The sequence below is a fragment of the Photinus pyralis genome, unplaced genomic scaffold, assembly GCF_008802855.1.
Source record: "Photinus pyralis isolate 1611_PpyrPB1 unplaced genomic scaffold, Ppyr1.3 Ppyr1.4_LG6, whole genome shotgun sequence".
NCBI lineage: Eukaryota > Metazoa > Arthropoda > Insecta > Coleoptera > Lampyridae > Photinus > Photinus pyralis.
The window spans coordinates 25,607,823-25,626,711 of record NW_022170663.1 but is presented as its reverse complement, the minus strand read 5'-3'; the positions used below and the strand labels follow the sequence as shown (position 1 = coordinate 25,626,711).

The 18,889-nt window shown below is 43.8% G+C and overlaps 1 protein-coding gene across 1 annotated transcript; it reads right to left on the bottom strand.

Annotated features, from left to right (window-relative positions):
- Nucleotides 1–957: 957 nt before the first annotated feature.
- On the bottom strand, nt 958–18,757 carry LOC116174560 (fatty acid synthase-like). Its single transcript, XM_031492497.1, has 26 exons — nt 18,670–18,757; nt 18,449–18,622; nt 18,200–18,398; nt 17,071–17,274; nt 16,894–17,023; nt 16,208–16,849; nt 16,134–16,166; nt 15,437–16,089; nt 8,558–8,746; nt 7,994–8,512; nt 7,713–7,945; nt 5,753–5,943; nt 5,549–5,709; nt 5,249–5,503; nt 4,221–5,202; nt 4,044–4,174; nt 3,842–3,998; nt 3,630–3,795; nt 3,121–3,586; nt 2,921–3,076; nt 2,625–2,876; nt 2,423–2,576; nt 2,173–2,377; nt 1,675–2,126; nt 1,372–1,632; nt 958–1,325 (listed from the first exon to the last, which is right to left on the bottom strand). Exons 1-26 carry the CDS (start codon nt 18,737–18,739, stop codon nt 981–983), a joined length of 7,380 nt encoding a protein of 2,459 aa, XP_031348357.1. The 5' UTR covers nt 18,740–18,757; the 3' UTR covers nt 958–980.
- Nucleotides 18,758–18,889: the final 132 nt, after the last annotated feature.

Here is an 18,889-nt window from a genome sequence, read left to right as displayed (position 1 = left end):
TACAAGACTAAAGCTTAATTTTTATTGACAGTTTTTGACATACATCTACTAACTCGATAATTTACAAGAGTACTGGAGGTGGAGGAAGAATTATACAGAAGCACATGGAGTCAAGGGAGGAGTAGACAGAAAAAGGGACAGGCAGAAGACTGTTGTCTTAATAAGAAAGGGAGAAACAGAAAGGAAGAAAACGAGAGCAAAAGAGAGAGGTATGGGAAATCTTAAAGAGCACGAGGAGCTATACCCTTTCATGTGGCTGTGTCGGTATTTGGGTTCGGCGACTGTGTTAGGAAAAATTGGGTGGGAGAGAAGTCGCTAACGATATTATTTTCATCAATATATTCAAATAAGCCAAAGCATCAATTCTAAGGGGACATAATTACCCAACTTCTCGCAACCTAAGAGTAATTTAGAGTTTATTTATTACTGAGCTAGGCGTGGATTTAATTACCTATCTCATTACAAAAAATTAATTGTTAAAGAACATTTTTACCAGTACCGTTAAATGTAACAAAGCCGTTACACAGTTATATATTTCCCCAGCCCTGCTATGCTTGGTTCCAACACTGTTCTTCAGAAAAGGAGACGGCCGGTAAAGAGAAAAGGCAGTGAAGACGGTAAAAGTGATGGAGACGGTAGAGACACCAGATGCAGTAAAGACGCTCGAGAGTTTTCAAGTATTAGGGACAATGAGGATATTGAAAAAGTTGAAGAAGTTTCGTATATCCTGAAGAGTGCGATAATCTTGGATCTAAACTTTCCAAGGTCTGAAAACCTTTCATAGTATTCTTAATCCACAGAAAACCTGATCGCAACCTTTTCGTTTTTCAATGATTTTCCTGGAATACTGACTACCCCCCCCCCCCCCTAGCAACCAACGGAATGAATTTTGTTTAAAATGATAGTCGAGTTCTCATTGGTTGCTAGGTATACATTTTACCAGTATTTGAGGAAAAGAACAACAATTTAACTATTACTCTTTAATTGTTGATTATCTTATTGATATAGTCGGCAAGTTCGGGATTTTGCACGATCGTCATGTGGGTTCCTTCGACCGTATGAACCTGAACAGGTTTTTCGCACAACTTCTGCAGTCCGTAGTCCACGTCGTAGTTGACGAAGGGCGATTCGTTCGGCTTGATTAGCGTCACCTCCGACTTCAGCTTTGGAAATTTCGCCTCGTAATTGTACACGGATTTCGTTTTCTCGCAGATTGCGATGGCCACCCGCCTTTGGTACTCTTTCGAATGCGGAATTCCTTCGGGTATCGCTTCCAGTAGGTACTCGACGCGTTCTTCCAACGTTTGCAACTGGCGGACAGTTTCCTAAGAAAAATCGATGAAATGGTGCGTGGGTTGAGGAAAAGTTTACCCTGTGCCCTATTGTTGCCTCCATGGGTACGTATGAGGTGATTATGTTAAACAGTACGGCCGTCTCCAATGAGGCATCTGACTCATGTTCCGACGGGTACTGTAGCTTTATGAGTTTCTTTAGCATCTCCGGCGCGCCGTCGATTAAAACCACTTTTCCGATCAATCCACGGACTTCTAAGATGGAAGCGAGCTCTAACGCGACCACACAACCATACGAATATGCTACGAGGTTGAAGTTATGCTCGACGTGGGGTATTAGCTAAAATCCGATTAGAAAAGAAGAAATGATGGAAATAATTACCTTTGATAGTGATTTAGCGAAGGATTCCAAGCGGAAATCACCAGCGGCGTTTGCGTACTGGACGCATTCTACATGGGCCTTCAGCTTGTTAGCCAAGGACTCCATGGTTTCGGCTACTCCTTCAATTCCCGGCAGAAAGATCGCCAATGGCGCCTCATCTTCTTTCTTAGCTAAACTTTCCAGTTGTTTTAATGGTAATTTTGATTCCTCCTCCGTGCGGAAGTGGGCGAAGATGTCATTGCGTGGGGGTAGGCTTGGAGCTACGGGGTCGGATGCTTCTTTGGATAACCGCTCTTTTAGTTTGGCGAAGGTGAGTGTTCGGAGTTCCTTGGGGCTTAGGCAGACTTCACAGTCGCGTTCGAGGATCTGCTTTATTTCAACGGCGGCCATGGAGTCCATGCCTATTTCGGATAAAGAGGCGTGCTCGCTGATCGTTTTCAAATCGGTTATTCCTGAACAAAGCAAGGTAGTTGAGGATGCTAGTTGAAGTAAACGTACCCATGATCCCTTTGATCACGGTGATGACGCTTTCGGCGCCTTCCGCGGCGCTCTTTTTTTCCGCCACTACCATACTTGCTACGATGGGCTCGTTTTGCAGGAGGAAGATTTCCAAGGTGCTCAGACAGGATGCGACACGCTGTTGCAATGTGCCACTGATAACAATCTCTTTGTGCTGCTCCTGCATTTCCGCAACCAGGCCGACCTAAAATAGTACGTGAAGAATTCTGGACGGTGACGAAAGGCGCACCTCTCCGATTGCCCCCCACTGTATTGCCAAACCTGGGTAGCCCTCCCGTTTCCGTTTCTCGCATATCCTTTCCATGATGGAGTTGGCCATGCCGTAAGTGGTCTGGCCTGTATTGCCCCTTCCGCACGAGACCGACGAGAAGACAACGAAGTGCCTAAGGGGCGGTTAGTACAGTGCGAAGTACCGGGTTGGGGTAGCTTACTGTAGGCGGGGGCAGAGCTGCCGACTTAGGATATCTAGGTGCTGCGTCGCACGGGCCTTCGGCGAGAGCGTGTTCACGAAGTTCTCCTCCTTCTGGTTCTCGAAGAGGTCGTCCTGAAGAACTACCGCCAAATTGAAGATCCCGGCTACAGGCGCAAGCTTCTCCGAGCTCTCTAACAGTCGCGCGCAACCTTCTTCGATGGTGACGTCCTCTGTGGACACCCTTATGGTAGCCTCGTACATTTTCCAAACTCTACGGGAAGATGTTTGTGAAGGGATAAACCTAATTGGGCTCACCTAATTCTGGACGCTGCGTAACCATTTCGGACACCATTTCGAGATACTAAAACTAACTTTCGGGCACCTCTTAGGATCAACCAATCAACCAGTTCTAGTCCAAACCCTCCCAAGCCTCCTAAAATGATGTACGTCATGGAAGGGTCGCAGGAGAATCTGGAATGGTCGGTCACTAGCGATCCTTTCAATAGAAACTATACCTTGGGAGAGCCTTGAATAGATCGAGCGATTGCTGGTTTTCATCGCGTATCTTAACGACGACTTTTCCTATGTGTTTACCTGCCGCCATGTAACGGTAGGCTTCTTCCACTTGATCCATGTTGAAGGTGGTAATGTGCAAAGGTTTAACCGCCCCTTGTTTCAAGAACTGATCCAGGATTTGTTTTAGCTTGTGTTTTTGATTGTGGGCGTCTCTAAAGTACATGTCCAACATGCAACCGGCATAACTACGCCCCTTCCTTAGTACAGAAAGAGCAAATTTGTTGCTATTGACTAAGTCGTATTTGCCGATCTCGACGAAGTATCCTTTCGGTGCAAGGCACTGAAGAGTCGCTTTCAGTTTTTCCTCGGCCAGGGAGTTTAGAACCAAGTCGACCCCTCGACCTTTCGTGTGTTTTAAAACCATCTGCACGAAGGAGGTATCACGAGAGTTGCCGATGTGGCTAGCTAGGGACCGAATAAGTTCGTGTGGATTAGTTTACTTGCTCACCTGGTATTTCTGGGAATGTCTCCATGATGAACTTCCGCTTCTCCTCGGTACCGACAGTCGTAAATATTTGGCACTTGCAAAACAAGGCTATTTGGATGGCGGCCTGCCCTACGCCTCCAGCACCGGAGTGAATCAGAAGACTTTGTCCCGGTTTGAGATGGGCGCTCTAAAACCGTGCTACTAAACGACGAAAGGGCTACGCCGACACTTACCACGAAGAAACTGCACAACACCGTCGAGTAGGTAATCGGAACACTGGCAGACTGCGACAGAGTCCACTCGTCCGGTATCCTCCAGGTCATATTACCGTCGGGGACAACGGAACTGGCCATAGCCCCCAACCGTAGAATTCCCATTACCCTCTCGCCCCTACAATTACCCGTTACATCAGGTTCACTCACTAAGAGAATTTACTTTGCATCAATCCCAGCGTACTCAACACCTTGCGCTGTGGCTAAAGCAAGCCGATCCTTTATGAACGCCTCCGAAGGAACACGACCGGAAGCCAACATAATATTCATGAAGTTGATGGAACTGGCGTATACCTAGACAAGTCGTTAAACCACCACCTGGTGGAACCTTCGTACAAACCTTGACCGTCCGTTCGGGTTCCTTAGCGTTGTCATGCGAGAGTAACCCTTCGACCCAGCTGAGCGTCGACAGATTTCCAACGACGTTCTGGTTACAGAAGACGTGCTGCCTTTCAACCTCCCCCAAGCGCTCCAGCGGCAGATGGCGATAGCTACCCCAAGCGCCGTGCTTCAACACGTTAATCGCCAAGTCTTTGCTTAGCTGTTCGCTGAAGAGTGGATCGGAGAGGTTAAATTTAACGTCCTCGTCCTGAACGAACACGCATTTCAAGTTCATCCCCCCAGGTTCGCGCCTGAGACAATTGACAAATCCAAGTACTCCGCTTAAGGGCTCATTTTCAACAACAACCAACGTTTTGGTTTCATTTCGCATGGCACTCTGAAGTTTGGACAACCAGTCGTAAGTTGTACCATCAAACTTGGCCATGATCACGTGCTCTTTTGGGTAGCTAACAACCTTCCTCAGCAACACTAGCGTTTCCGTTTCAGTTTTTATTTGCGCCAGAAGCGCGAGGCCAGGGAAATTTGGAGAAAGATAATCTCCCTCCCTTGAGATAATAATGCCGTTCTCCTTGAGGACGCCTTCAGCCTCCTGGAGTAGTTCAAGGTTACCTGATGCCCCCTCGAGGATGACTATCGCGCACTGCTTTTCGGTGGACAACGCCTTGTTATGGACCTTCATGTTTGGAACACTCAAGCTTTCATCGCCCAAAATTGTAACTTCAGTCTTAACCAGCGGCTGATCATTCAAAGCCTCTTGCAGAATTGGAGATATCGCGTCAGTTTGCGCGACCTCCACGATCTTAACCTTCAGCGAGAGTGTGTTCTCAAGGAAGATCTGCACCAGGACGCGCACAGCAGATTGCATGGGCAGCTCGGTGTTAAACGGCACGAACTTGTGCGTCTCCAGGACCGGCTCGACCGTTACCTTACGGCGCATGATCGGAGTAGCGTAAAGCTTCCGCAGCTCGATACCTCCACAGCTACGCCACTTTTTATAATCATCGCGGAAGAGTCTGCCTAACTCACCTGATGGCATCCGCCTCGCGATGATTGTACACAGGCAGTAGAGATGGGTTGTCCAACTGCTTAACGTACTCGAAGTGCTTCATGGCGTCAATCTTCAAGTGGCCGATGAACGTGGGAACGTATAGATTTCGCGTATCTTCCCCGAGAAGCTTCATCTGCAACATGTTATCGATGAATGCGATCCAGTTACGGTCCCATTTGATCCAGCTGATCAATCCCGTTATATGGGCTGTTTCCTGCGCGCGAAACGCTCCCCTAGAAGAATTCAATACAAACCATCACCTTCGTCAAGTCACTTACGAGTAATTGTAACCCCGCAGGCGTAGCTCTTTGTAAATATCTTTTGTAGCGAAGGAGATTCCTTCATCATCTTCAGGTGACAGGGCGAGGTCAATGAATTCGTCCGTGTCTGAGAGAGTGCGTATGCTTCCGGAAACGATCACTTCGTCGACGTCTCCGATCTAAAGTATTCAAAGTAGGAGGGTTGGTCCAGACGCTATTTACCTCAAATCGGTTGGTTCCTCTGCCGATAGTGACCTTGAAAGCCATCTCCGATAATTTGGTAATGTGGACGGCTTTAAGGAACCGCACGTTGTCGAAGCGCACCCGAGAAATGTTCATTGGAACGTCCACCATTTTACAGTACGTCTCCCAGATCATGAAGAGGTAACCGATTGCGGGCATTATCGTCATACCTAAACACGTGCAACTTCAAACTTGGTTTTGGACCACCTGTCCATGTGAGACAATTTATAATGTGGAGTAACATGAGGAGATGCCCGTAAAGTAAACGATAGTAATTAAGAATAAATAAATTAATTAATTAAAAAATTATAATAAATTAAAAAAAACACGTTTCCTACAAGTTTAGCAAATTGGTGTTGTTTATTGTGATAGTGTTTGTTTGGCTTTGCGTTTGGGTTGAATACGAATGGGTTGTGATAATGTGGTTTGTTTCAGAGTGGAAGGTGTTTTGTGTCGTTTACTCGTGCTAAGACGTGCATCTTTACTGATTGTAATAATTGTTGTATCGTTTGTTGTATTTGTGTGTTTGTTTGGGTTAGAGATGGAGATATTACAGTATGTTGTGTACCGTGTTGTGAACGAGTGCTGTTGTTTACATATATACGTTGTGCATCATGTGTGTATATAGTATCTTGTGTTATGTTTAGAAATTTACGAACAATATGGCATGTGTTGATAATGACTCCTTTTTGTAAATGTTTGTATGTGTTTTTATCTAAACCTAATAGTTGTAAATTATGATGTATTGTCTTTGGCACTAAGAATAATAGGAACTATAACAGTAGATCTCATTTTTCATTGCGCCTTAAATTCTAGAGCTATATCAGTGTATTTGCGGTGTTTTTCTGCATTTGTTTTAGTTAAGTTGTTAGTGTTGGGAATGACAATGTCTATAATACAAATGGATTTTTGTGTTTTATCTATAAGTGTAATATCTGGTCTATTATTGTCGATAGTTTTGTCTGTGAGTAGTGTCCTGTCCCAATATAATTTACGTGTGTTATTTTCAAGTATTATCTGTGGCGTGTATTTGTAATATGGTGTCTTATCTGTTATGAGATTGTGTTTAAGTGCTAATTTTTGATGTATGATTTTAGCTACCTGATCGTGTCGATGTTTGTATTCAGTTTGTGCAAGTCGTGTGCATGCCGATATTATATGTTGGATTGTTTCTGATGTTTGTGAACAGAGTCGAGAACAAACATTTGTCACTGTTTTGTCTTTATGTATGTCTTTTTTTTAGTTGCGTGTATTAATGACCTGGTCTTGTATTGCTACCATGAAACCCTCAGTCTCCGGGAAGATATCACTTTCAGATCACCAAGTGTGCGTTGCTATAGAATCAACACAATCCTGGCTAACCTCCTGTGGAAATCGTCCATGTAAAGGCTTTTGGTTCCATGTCTGTATGTTATTTGTGACGTATGTAAGTTTGGACATGGGTGAGAGTATATTAGTTTCGTGTAGGTTAAGTATTGTTTAAGATTTGTCTGCATAATGTTACTGTTTTGTTTAGGATTGAAGTATCTGATTTGTTATAAAAGTATTGTCGCAAATTGTGTATTTGTGTTTGGTGTAATAGTTTTATATCTGTAAGTCCTCTACCTCCTTCCGAACGAGGAAGGTAAAGTCGTATAGTAGAGGAGTGAGGGTGATGTATATGGTGTTTTGTTAATAGTGTACGGGTGTTTCTCTGTATTTGTTCTAAATCTGTATCTGTCCAATAGCTTTGATTGTATTTCTACCGTTTATACTGCGTATTCTTTGTAGGTAATGTCTGATAAGTGTTTGTTTTATACTCGTATGTTTAATGTAGGTGTGTGTTTTGCTGAAAACCAAGATACTTATAAGTTTCATTCTTGTCCATGAAATTTACAAAATTAACCTGTTCGAGCTCATAATTTAAAAGCTGTCTTTTAACAACTGTGATGTGACTTACCATCAATGACGTGACCTGGTAGAATAGACCAGTCAATCTCCTTACTAACCAAAGTAATAAGATGACTGTCCGCATACCAGACCTTCTTGGAGTACGAGTGAAAACTTGAAAGCCAATCTATGTCGTAGTTCCACTTTATTAGCGGCGAGATCATGGGCGTTCCACGACCAACCGGCCACTTGACTGGTGGGTACAGAACTTCCACGTTGAGATTGTGACCCAGCATGTAAATACTGCAAGAGATCTCTGCAGGAGGAGATCGTGCTATCGTCGCTACTCACCTTCCCACTGCATCCAGAAATGAGGTAACGACATCCGAGCCCGAAATGTTCAAGGAAGTGAAACCGTTCAGCCGTATCTGTTGGGAACCGAGTACGACAACCGCCAACTGAGGATAGTGTTTTCTTTGCAACACGCGCGCTTCCAAAGGTTTCGGATTTAGGAGACTGTGAATTATTCCTTCGGGATTGGGTATCCGTTTTTGTAGCCGACTCAACAGTACCGAGCTTTTGGTACTTAAGGCGTAATCGAGACACAGGTCATCGCTCATCAGTCGAGAAATTTCGTACCCGACCTCGATTGCCTGTTCGAAATTAATCCGCCCGTTTGCGTAACCGGCGGATAACTCCCCGACGGACATCCCCGCCGTGTAGTCTAACGATAAATTCAACTCCTTGAGCAGCTCAACGAAGGCGAGCTGAATGGCTAAACTCGCAAGCACTAACTCTCGTCCGTCTTTACATTCGCAATTTTTTATTATCTTGATCACATCAACTTGGGGCGGTAGTAGTGAGGCGATTCTGTAAGGTGAGGTTGAGGTTGCGGTCTTGCGATTATCGACTTACCTCTGTACGGTCGCGGAAAACGTTGAAAATTTGAAGAGTCCACTGCCGATGTCCAGGAGCTCCAAGGTTGGCCTTGGAAAGAGGAGACATACGCGACTCTTACTATTGAATCTCGTCGAGCTTCGTTTCAGCTCGCCAGCCTTGGAGTGGATGATGTACCCACGATATGGGTGCTCAAATTTGGTGCATCTACAACATTTGAAAATATTTACATAGGCTAGGAGAATGCTTTTTGTAATAGCGTACCTATTGCTTTTTTAACCCGAACATTTTAAGGGAAATGTTGGAAAATGTGTTTGTGTATGTTTAAAGGATGAATTGATTTTATTATTGAAGTGTGATGAGTTTTTGTTTTTGTAAAACGTCAGATGAGAAATTTTGCGATTTTGACAGGAAAAGAAAAATAAAACGATTTGAACTTAATCCGTGACAGGACTCATTTATAAATAGAATTCATTACCTATTCTTTTAGGTAAGAAACCACATAATTGGCGACCGTGTATATAGATCTTGCAATCTCAAGAAAACGAAGGAAAGATGAACCAAGCATCCCTTAGCAGGAAGCGCGCTCCAATGCGAGCAATGATTACAAAGACTATTAAGGAAATTGAATTGGCGCTAGATACCAGAGATCAGACGACGTTTGACACAAAGATTCATTGGTTGAAAATGAAAGGTGAAGAATTAGCGAAAATGAATGAAGAAATGATGAATCTTCTTGCCGAGTCGAATGATTCGGAAGAAGTCCTAATAACCGAAGCCGAAGGCGCGCAGCACTACCAAGAAGAAATATACCGCTGCACTTTATTGAATACGCGTTGTGAAATTACATCCGCTGGTGTTAATGTATCGAATGGACCTGAAGTAGGTAGAATTAAGTTACCTAAGCTAGATTTACGAGTTTTTAATGGAGAATTAGAGGAGTGGCTCGGCTGGTGGGCTCACTTTGAAAAGTTCGACAAAGCTTCTTTGGACGACGTAGAGAAACTTCAATATCTGGTGCAGGCTCTCTCAGGGCCTGCGAAAGAATTAGTTTTAGGATTTCCGCCAACGTCTGAAAATTATCCTAAGGCTTTGAATTCCCTAAAAGAACGCTACGGAAACCAAGATTTATTAGGCGAATTGTACACGAGAGATTTGTTGCAGCTTTGCATACGGCAGTCGAAATCTAGACAGGATATTCTTCAAATACATGATAAGGTTGAGACAGCATTACGTTCTCTAGAAAGTTTGCAAATTAACATGAAAGATTGTGCTCCTATAATTACCCCAATAGTTGAATCTACTCTTCCTGAAGAAACGCTCAAAGCATTTCGACGCGCACTACCTGTTGAGAAGCAAATACAGAGCAGAGGGTAAAATTAGCTTCTCGATGTTTTGACCCTTTTCCAACACGAACGCGTACAGCTCAAGTGCTACATACTAAAGAAAGAACCTTTGAAAATATTTGTATTTTTAGCGCATTTTTGCAAATTTATTTGTAAAAATGATCAAAGTCCTCGTGTGAGATCGAAGGGACTTCAGCGCATTTTTGTGTGGCAGATCAGTGTTTTATTAGCCAATATTGACTCCACCATCAATAAGATCTTGCCGAAAGCTACCACGTTCACTTTGTCGGTACCATTTTCTCACTTACCGTGCACTCGCAATTCGCGTTTGAAGTTTTGACTCCACCATCATTAAAATCCTTTGGGGGTTACCATATTCCCTTTGTCGACACCCACTTCTGATCACCCGCAACAATTCGGATTTGAAGTTTCGACTCCACCATCAGTAAGATCTCGTCGGGGGTTACCACATTCCCTTTGTCGATACACAGTTCCGACGTCCCGTTCATTCGTAATTCACATTTTGGTAGATTTCGCTAAAATCCCGGCATAAAATCGTATTCAACTTTTGGGTACTTCACATAGCTCGACCTTCTATTAGTGACACGAGAAAGAGAGACCGCGATTCGCGCTGTAAGAAACTTTTGGGCGCCCAAAGTCGACTACCCCTCGTAGCGCGCCGCGCAAAAGGTGGTTTATTTCGCCCCTAGGAAAAAAAAACAAAATTCCGCCACGCAGGAGTTGTGCGCGTTGACAAGATCTTCCCGACGACACCAATTTGAAAACAATCGGAGAAAAACTGTAGAAGAAGATAGATAAAAACTGAAAAATCTCCAGGTTAGTATAATACGCTCGGGGATGGCGTCCAGATGTCGTCGACTCCAAATCTTGTAGCCCCATCCCTAACGTTCTTAATTACACGGCCCCGATAGTTACATGTACACTCCTTGTCTTTTTACAAGCGTTTTTCTACGGGCGCGCATTTACTGCCAGCCAGCCAGCCAGCCAGCCGACCAGCCAGCCAGCCAGCCAGCCAGCCAGCCAAAGTGAGATTAAAAGCTACTTTTTACAAAAAAAATTTTTTGCAAAAATGCGCTAAAAAGTAGCTTTTAATCTCACTTTGGCTGGCTGGCTGGCTGGCTGGCTGGCTGGCAGCAAATGTGGGCGCGTAGAAGAACTCTTGTAGAAAGGCAACGGGTGTACGTGTATCTACAAGGCCGTGTAATTTGTAAACCTTGGGGACAGGGCTACATGATGTGGGGTTGGCGACATCTGGGCGTCATCCTCGAGCGTAGTATACTAACGTGAAGGTTTTTCAGTTTTTTCCTATCTTCTACTACAGTTTTGGTCCGATTCTTTTGAAATTGGTGTCGTCGGAAAGATGTTGTAAACGCGCACAACTCCTGCGTGGCGGAATTTTGTTTTTTGTCATAGGGGCGAAATTAACGACCTTTTGCGAGGCGCGCGCGCGCGTCTTCGAGAAGTAGTCAACTTCGGGCGCCTTTTACCTTCCGTTGCGAACTCACGCGGTTTAACGTTTCGTAAATCTCGAATCGCTGTCTCTCTTTCTCGTGTCGCCAATAGAAGTGAATTGCGAGTGAACGGGACGTCGGAAGTGGGTACCGTAAAAGAGAATGTGGTAGCCCCGACACGATCTCACTGATGGTGGAGTCAAATCTTCAAACGCGAATTGCGGGTGAACGGAACGTCGGAAGTGGGTACCGTCAAAGGGAATGTGGTAGCCCCCGACACGATCTTACTGATGGTGGAGTCAAATCTTCAAACGCGAATTGCGGGTGAACGGAACGTCGGAAGTGGGTACCGTCAAAGGGAATGTGGTAGCCCCCGACACGATCTTACTGATGGTGGAGTCAAAACTTTAAAAGCGAATTGCGGGTGCACGCGGAAAGTGGGAAGCGGTTAGTGAATGTAGTAGCCTTCGACAAGATCTGTTATTGATGGTTGAGTCGAAAGTGGCTAATAGAATACTGATCTGCCACACAAAAATGCGCTGAAGTCCCTTCGATCTCAAACGAGGACTTGATAATTTTTTGTGAAATACCCGGACATAAAGGAAAAAACTGCAGGAAGGCGCTTAGGATGAAAATAGACGATAAGAAGGCTATTTTATTGAAGAAGGGAGCATGCTTTATATGTACCGAAAAAGGTCTACTCTCAAAGATTGTAAAATGAATGAAAACTACCCTGTTTGTCAGAAGAGGCATATTCTACCTATGTGTCCTGTAAACCGCTTCTATTCGACTGGAAGAGGAGTTCCACAAGAAGAGAATGAGAGTGAAGTGCAACCGAATCCTGAAAAATTCGAAAATAAGGAAACATCTTCAAACTCTGTAGTTATATCAGTTGCTACGATTTTGCCAACAATTTTAGTTCCAATTAGAGGAAGATGGGGACAAGTCCGTAAAGTACAAGCCCTTGTAGATTCGGGATCTCAGAGATCTTATGTAATTAGTAGCATCGCGACAAAATTGCAATTGCCCATTATTGGAACTGGAAAAGTAGCATTTGCCCTCTTCAGTGGAGTAACATCAAAAGAACAAGAACTGAATTGCTATAAAATTACAGCACAATCAAGAGACACTATTTTAGAAATGGAAGTATTAGGAACAGATTGGATAACCAACTATACCACGCAGGTTAATGTTAAACTTGAAGGAAAAGATACAGAAATTAGAGCTAGTAGCGGTCCAATAGAAATGTTGATAGGAGCTGACTATTTCGGTTCTCTACTGAACGGAAACCGACGAGTTTTAGATAAAAATCTCACGGCATTTGAAACTTTATTTGGCTGGACTGTGTTAGGAAGACCCTCTGCACTTAGGACCGTCTCAACGTGTGTTGCCATAAATCACGTAGAAGAAATACACGACCTCGAAACTAAATTCTGGGAATTGGAACTTCTTGGTATCAAAGATGATGCAATTGTGATAAAAAAAGAAGAGACCATGAAAAATTTTCATGAGAATTTGAAGTACGAAAATAAACGCTACACTGTTTCGTTACCTTGGAGAAATGAACAAATGCATTTGATTTTTTTAGGTATTAGTTCTCTTGAATGAAATTGGGCTACGTGCTTGTTGCCGAATATTATTGAGGAAGTTTTTTTTTTAAATTAAAAGTTACTTGAAATTGTTTTGGATGATACCTAACAATAATTTAATTACTGGGCCACCGGGTCAGGACGGGTCACTGAGTAAAGCTGGGTCAAGATGGGTCACTGGGTCAAGCTGGGTCACCGGGTCAAGCTGGGTCACCGGGTCAAACTGGGTCAAGCTGGGCCACCGGGTCAAGCTGGGTCACTGGGTCAAGCTGGGTCAAGCTGGGTCACCGGGTCAAACTGGGTCAAGCTGGGTCACTGGGTCAAACTGGGTCAAGCAGGGTCACCGGGTCAAGCTCGGTCACCGGGTCAAACTGGGTCACCGGGTCAACTGGGTCACCGGGTCACTGGGTCACCGGGTCACTGGGTCAGTAAACTAACTGGGTCACCGGGTCACTGGGTCACTCTATGCTTGACCCAGTCCAACTCTGACTGGCATTTTAGAGGAAGCTGAAGATAACGATAAAGGACACTGTCTTCCGCACCGAGCTGTCGTACGTGAACAAAGTAACACAACCCGAGTGAGACCTGTTTTCGATGCATCATTTTATTGAATTATTGCCAATAATTTAGAGAAAATTTAATCGGTTGTTGTGCCGATGCATTAAAGGCTTTTCTTAGAATTAACGTGGAGGAAAAGGATCGCGATTTTTTGAAAATACTTTGGGGGAACAAGGAAGGAGAGATCAATTCATTAAGACATACCAGAGTTGTATTCGGCCTAAAACCGAGTCCATTTTTGTTATGTGCAGTAATCACAAGACTCATTTGAATAAACTGAAAGACAGCAATTTCAACTTTCCTTGGGTAATTGAAAGTAATTAGTTTTACATGGACGATCATCTAGTCTGCAGTGTGAATTCTAAGGAAGAGTTAGATGAATTTTTAATTCAAGCTACAAATGTTATAGAGTCTTCTTCGATGATTCTGAGAAAATGGAAATTTAGCGATTGCGATATACACATGACGTGACAGTTTTAGGAATCCTCTGGTCTACGGACACAGACGAATTAGGATTAAACATTGATTGGTGGGAAGAAGAAAAGTTGCAGAAGCGGGACACCAAGCGTCGTATTTTAAGTTAGATTCATAAGCTATTTGATCCTATTGGCATAGTATCGTCTGTGTCAATAGTTCCTAGAATTTTTATGCAAAAGATTTGGAAGAATAAAATAGATTGGGATACCCCAATCAATGAAGAAGATCGAAAAGAAGTTGCAGATTGGTGTAAAGATATTCATTTGTTGAAGAAGGTTAAAATTCCACGGAGCTCCGAAAAATGTAACAATTCCAAGATTAGAACTGATGGCCGTTTTAATCGGTGTAAGATTGTTAAAATCAGTATTAGATTCACTTTCTTGGAAGGATAAACCTGTATTCCTGTGGTCCGATTCAACTACAGTCATACAATGGATAAAGCGAAATGAAGCGTGGTCAATTTTTGTAAAGAACCGAGTAATAGAAATTCGCAGAAATTTGACACCCCATGTAACTATAAGGCATATACCTGGAGCTACGAACCCGGCAGATTTACCATCGCGTGGATGTAGTATTAAGAAGTTTCTAGAATGTAAATGGTGGGAGGGACCATCATGGCTACGAAATTTAGAAGAATGGCCGTATGAAACAGAAGCTTCAGATGAGATAGAAATTGGTCAAGAAATGAGAAAGATTGAAAATGTACATTTTTGCACTGAAAAATTGAATTGGAAAGACCATTTCTTAATACGCTACTCTTCGTTTCAAAAGGCAGTTCGAGTTCTAGCTTGGATACGTAATTTTTTAGAAAATTTCGAATAGGTGAGCATCTCGACCCAGATCTCACTGTAGAAGAAATAGGAATGGCAGAGGAACACCTATTTAAGCTTATACAAACGGATTTAAGAATCGAGGGAAATAACTTAGAAACACTAGAGATTCATAGTTCTATTGATGAACTGAATAAAAATGCTGAAGTGGAAAATGGGTTGTTATGTATAAGTGGTTGCTAACGATTAATGGGAAAGTGTGTTTGTGTATGTTTAAAGGATGAATTGATTTTATTATTGAAGTGTGATGAGTTTTTGTTTTTGTAAAACGTCAGATGAGAAATTTTGCGATTTTGACAGGAAAATAAAAATAAAACGATTTGAACTTAATCCGTGACAGGACTCATTTATAATAGTTATTTATGCAAGGAGTGTATAAATGAGGCGTTTTATTGGTGAGTGAGATGTTTAGTGAATTGTTATATAATTGACATTTCCCTTTAATAAAATGGTTGTTATGTATAAGTGGTTGCTAACGATTAATGGTTGCTAACGATTAATAAGCTTCATCATTGTACTCGTCACTAAGGAGTAATTTATATTGTTATCGAGAGGTCGACGAAATTACCTATTCTTTTAGGTAAGAAACCACACGAAATGTGGTGAAATTGAGGAGGATACGTACTTGAATGCCGCTTGAAGTAACCTGCAATACTCAGCGTCCAGTTTGCGTCCACCGATGTCATCAAAGATGCTTTCCAGCGATTCCGGCACCCGACCACTTACGCACATCAGTCGCGGTAAGTCATCTTCGGGCAGTCCTCCATTAACCTTTCGTTGCTCGAATTTCTTAAGGATAACGTGCCCATTCGCCCCGCCAAAGCCGAAGCAGTTAATCGCAACCACCCCCGAACCGTTTTTCGGCAACGGCATTGTGTCCAAAGGGACCACGATTCTACCATCCACCAAAGCCTTTATGCTCTGTCGCGGTTTGTCGTAGTGAATGTTTGGCAAAATGCAGTCGTCCTCCATTCCGAGCAAAACCTTAACCAGCGAGCACATTGCACTCCCGCCTTCCGAATGACCAACGTAGGACTTGATGGATCCGACAATTAGTGGTGTGTCGCGGTTGGTACAGAAGACTTGCTCTATTGCAGTCATTTCTTCGGGATCACCGACCTTGGTACCGGTGGCGTGCGCTTCGACGAAGTCAACAACGGTGGGATCTAGTCGGCATTCCTCGTACGTCTCGTCTAAGAGGACCTTTTGCATTTCGCTCGACGGGAACGTTATCCCTTGCTCTTTGTAGCCGTCGCTGTTTGTTTTACTGTGCAGCAACTGCAAGAGAAATCTAGACCCTAGGTGCATAAGGGGGTTGTTACCTGTGCGTAAATTCGTCGAGCTTCATCCTTAGCCTTCTGCAGGAAATTGAGGAGGATACGTACTTGAATGCCGCTTGAAGTAACCTGCAATACTCAGCGTCCAGTTTGCGTCCACCGATGTCATCAAAGATGCTTTCCAGCGATTCCGGCACCCGACCACTTACGCACATCAGTCGCGGTAAGTCATCTTCGGGCAGTCCTCCATTAACCTTTCGTTGCTCGAATTTCTTAAGGATAACGTGCCCATTCGCCCCGCCAAAGCCGAAGCAGTTAATCGCAACCACCCCCGAACCGTTTTTCGGCAACGGCATTGTGTCCAAAGGGACCACGATTCTACCATCCACCAAAGCCTTTATGCTCTGTCGCGGTTTGTCGTAGTGAATGTTTGGCAAAATGCAGTCGTCCTCCATTCCGAGCAAAACCTTAACCAGCGAGCACATTGCACTCCCGCCTTCCGAATGACCAACGTAGGACTTGATGGATCCGACAATTAGTGGTGTGTCGCGGTTGGTACAGAAGACTTGCTCTATTGCAGTCATTTCTTCGGGATCACCGACCTTGGTACCGGTGGCGTGCGCTTCGACGAAGTCAACAACGGTGGGATCTAGTCGGCATTCCTCGTACGTCTCGTCTAAGAGGACCTTTTGCATTTCGCTCGACGGGAACGTTATCCCTTGCTCTTTGTAGCCGTCGCTGTTTGTTTTACTGTGCAGCAACTGCAAGAGAAATCTAGACCCTAGGTGCATAAGGGGGTTGTTACCTGTGCGTAAATTCGTCGAGCATCCTTAGCCTTCTGCAGGAAGACAATGGAAATGGTCTCCGAGCGTGCGTAACCATTCGCGTCTTCATCAAAGGGCTTGCACATCCCGTCCGCACTCAGAACGCCTAATCTGCAATAACTCCGTTACCGGACCCTTTCACATCCTCTATCACGTACCGAGCAAACTGCAGGGTCGTTGTGGGGTTTAGGCACAAGCCGGCTCCACCTACCAATGCGCTGTCGCACCGACCAGTCCGAATCGCTCGGTACGAGTGCTCCAAAGCGTAAAGTGAGCTGCTGCACGCCGTGTCAACAGTATACGAAGGCCCTCGCAGTTTGAGGTAGTGACTTATTTGTTGCGCGGTCATCGATTGAGAAACCCTAACGGAGAAGGATGCATTAGTATATCCCAAAAAATGTAATATTGCCCTTCAGGGCAACAACAGAGACCGGACGGAAAAATGCTACATGAGCTACATAGAAGGCTTATCGCTCCTAGGATTTACAACCCTAACGCTACATTTAAAATTTCAGAAAACCATGGTATAGAAGTAATAAAGTTAGATCTGCCCATAAGTTCCATTTTCAAGATGCAACTTCTTACAAAATTTCCTAAAAATCCGGCGACAAATACGAAAGTTAGTACAACCTATTCTTTGACACGCCATTTCAATTTCATTTTACAAGAAGCAAATAAACGGCAAAAGTGTAAAGTTAATATTGTAAGTCAGCGGAGCATTATTGGATTATTGTGCTCGCACTTAAATAAGTTATTACCCCGAAAGCGTTGAGGTTCAAGGTGCAAAACATTGCGTTGCGCTATATTTGAAATGGTAAGTTACGTTAAGAAACAGATTACTAGTCAACGTTGTGCTAATATTATAAACAAACCGGCAAAACCAGTAAAAAGTTAAAGACAATTAATTACGCTTTTGTTGGCTGCCACAACCCTAAGTTGTATGGGTATTTTGGACATTTGCATATTGCGGAAGATTAGTAACCGTTCCAGTAAATGAATTAAATTCGGACTGGGACCTCAACACAGATGCCTTTTATTTCTGATAATTGTTTTTATCCCGTTCATAAACTTTAAAATTGCTGAAGTTTTGCAGATTTGAGGGATAAGGTCTTGAGAAGAAATTTTTAACACCTACGCTTCTGATACATTTGAGAATGAAGTTGTGCTTGGTTTTAAGAAACAGAAAAGATAAGTTAGCGGAGTCTGAGCAAATTGCATTCACGACAGGAGATCTATTGTCCTAGTAAATGCATATGCAAAAGAATACGAATGGGAATGATCACATACCCTGCAAAGTGCGGACTGACGTTACGCGTCATTTGCATCGCCTGCTCGGTTTCCGAAAAGCAGCACCCCATGAAAACACCACAGTTCGCACCGTCCATCTCTTTCTCGTTGTAACCAGCGTCCAAGATCGCCTCGTAAGCCTTCTCCAATATCATCTTCACAATTGGATCCATCTGGTTGACTTCAAAGTAATGCAACCCTGCAACACTCACGGTGAGACCTACTCCCAGCCACAGGTCCATGCCATACCAAAGTGACCAGCATCCAGATCGTCGAGATGATTAATTTTACCAATACGATGGGGTATCTCAGGGTTGGTCGGTAACCAGCGCCGATTATCGCAGGTGACCATATCAACTTTGTTGTAGATGTTGCTCCTGTACTGGTAGATGTCGTCCGACTCGGGAAAACGTCCAGCCATTCCTTTGCATTAAACATCATCAGCCTGATCACCACCTCAACTCACTTACCAGTAATGACGACCTCCTCTCCTTGCAAGGGATGGGCGAGTGCGACTCCTTCGTTTTTTTCCATAACCATTTTAGTACAATTGATAAGCGGAACATAAATCGAGCGAATCGAGGCCGCCCTTTAAATACAAAACATATGCATTATGCGGGTGCCTCCCTCCGACGAGGACAAAGTTCTTTCCGAAATGTATGCGGTAGTAGGTCAAATATAATTTCGAAG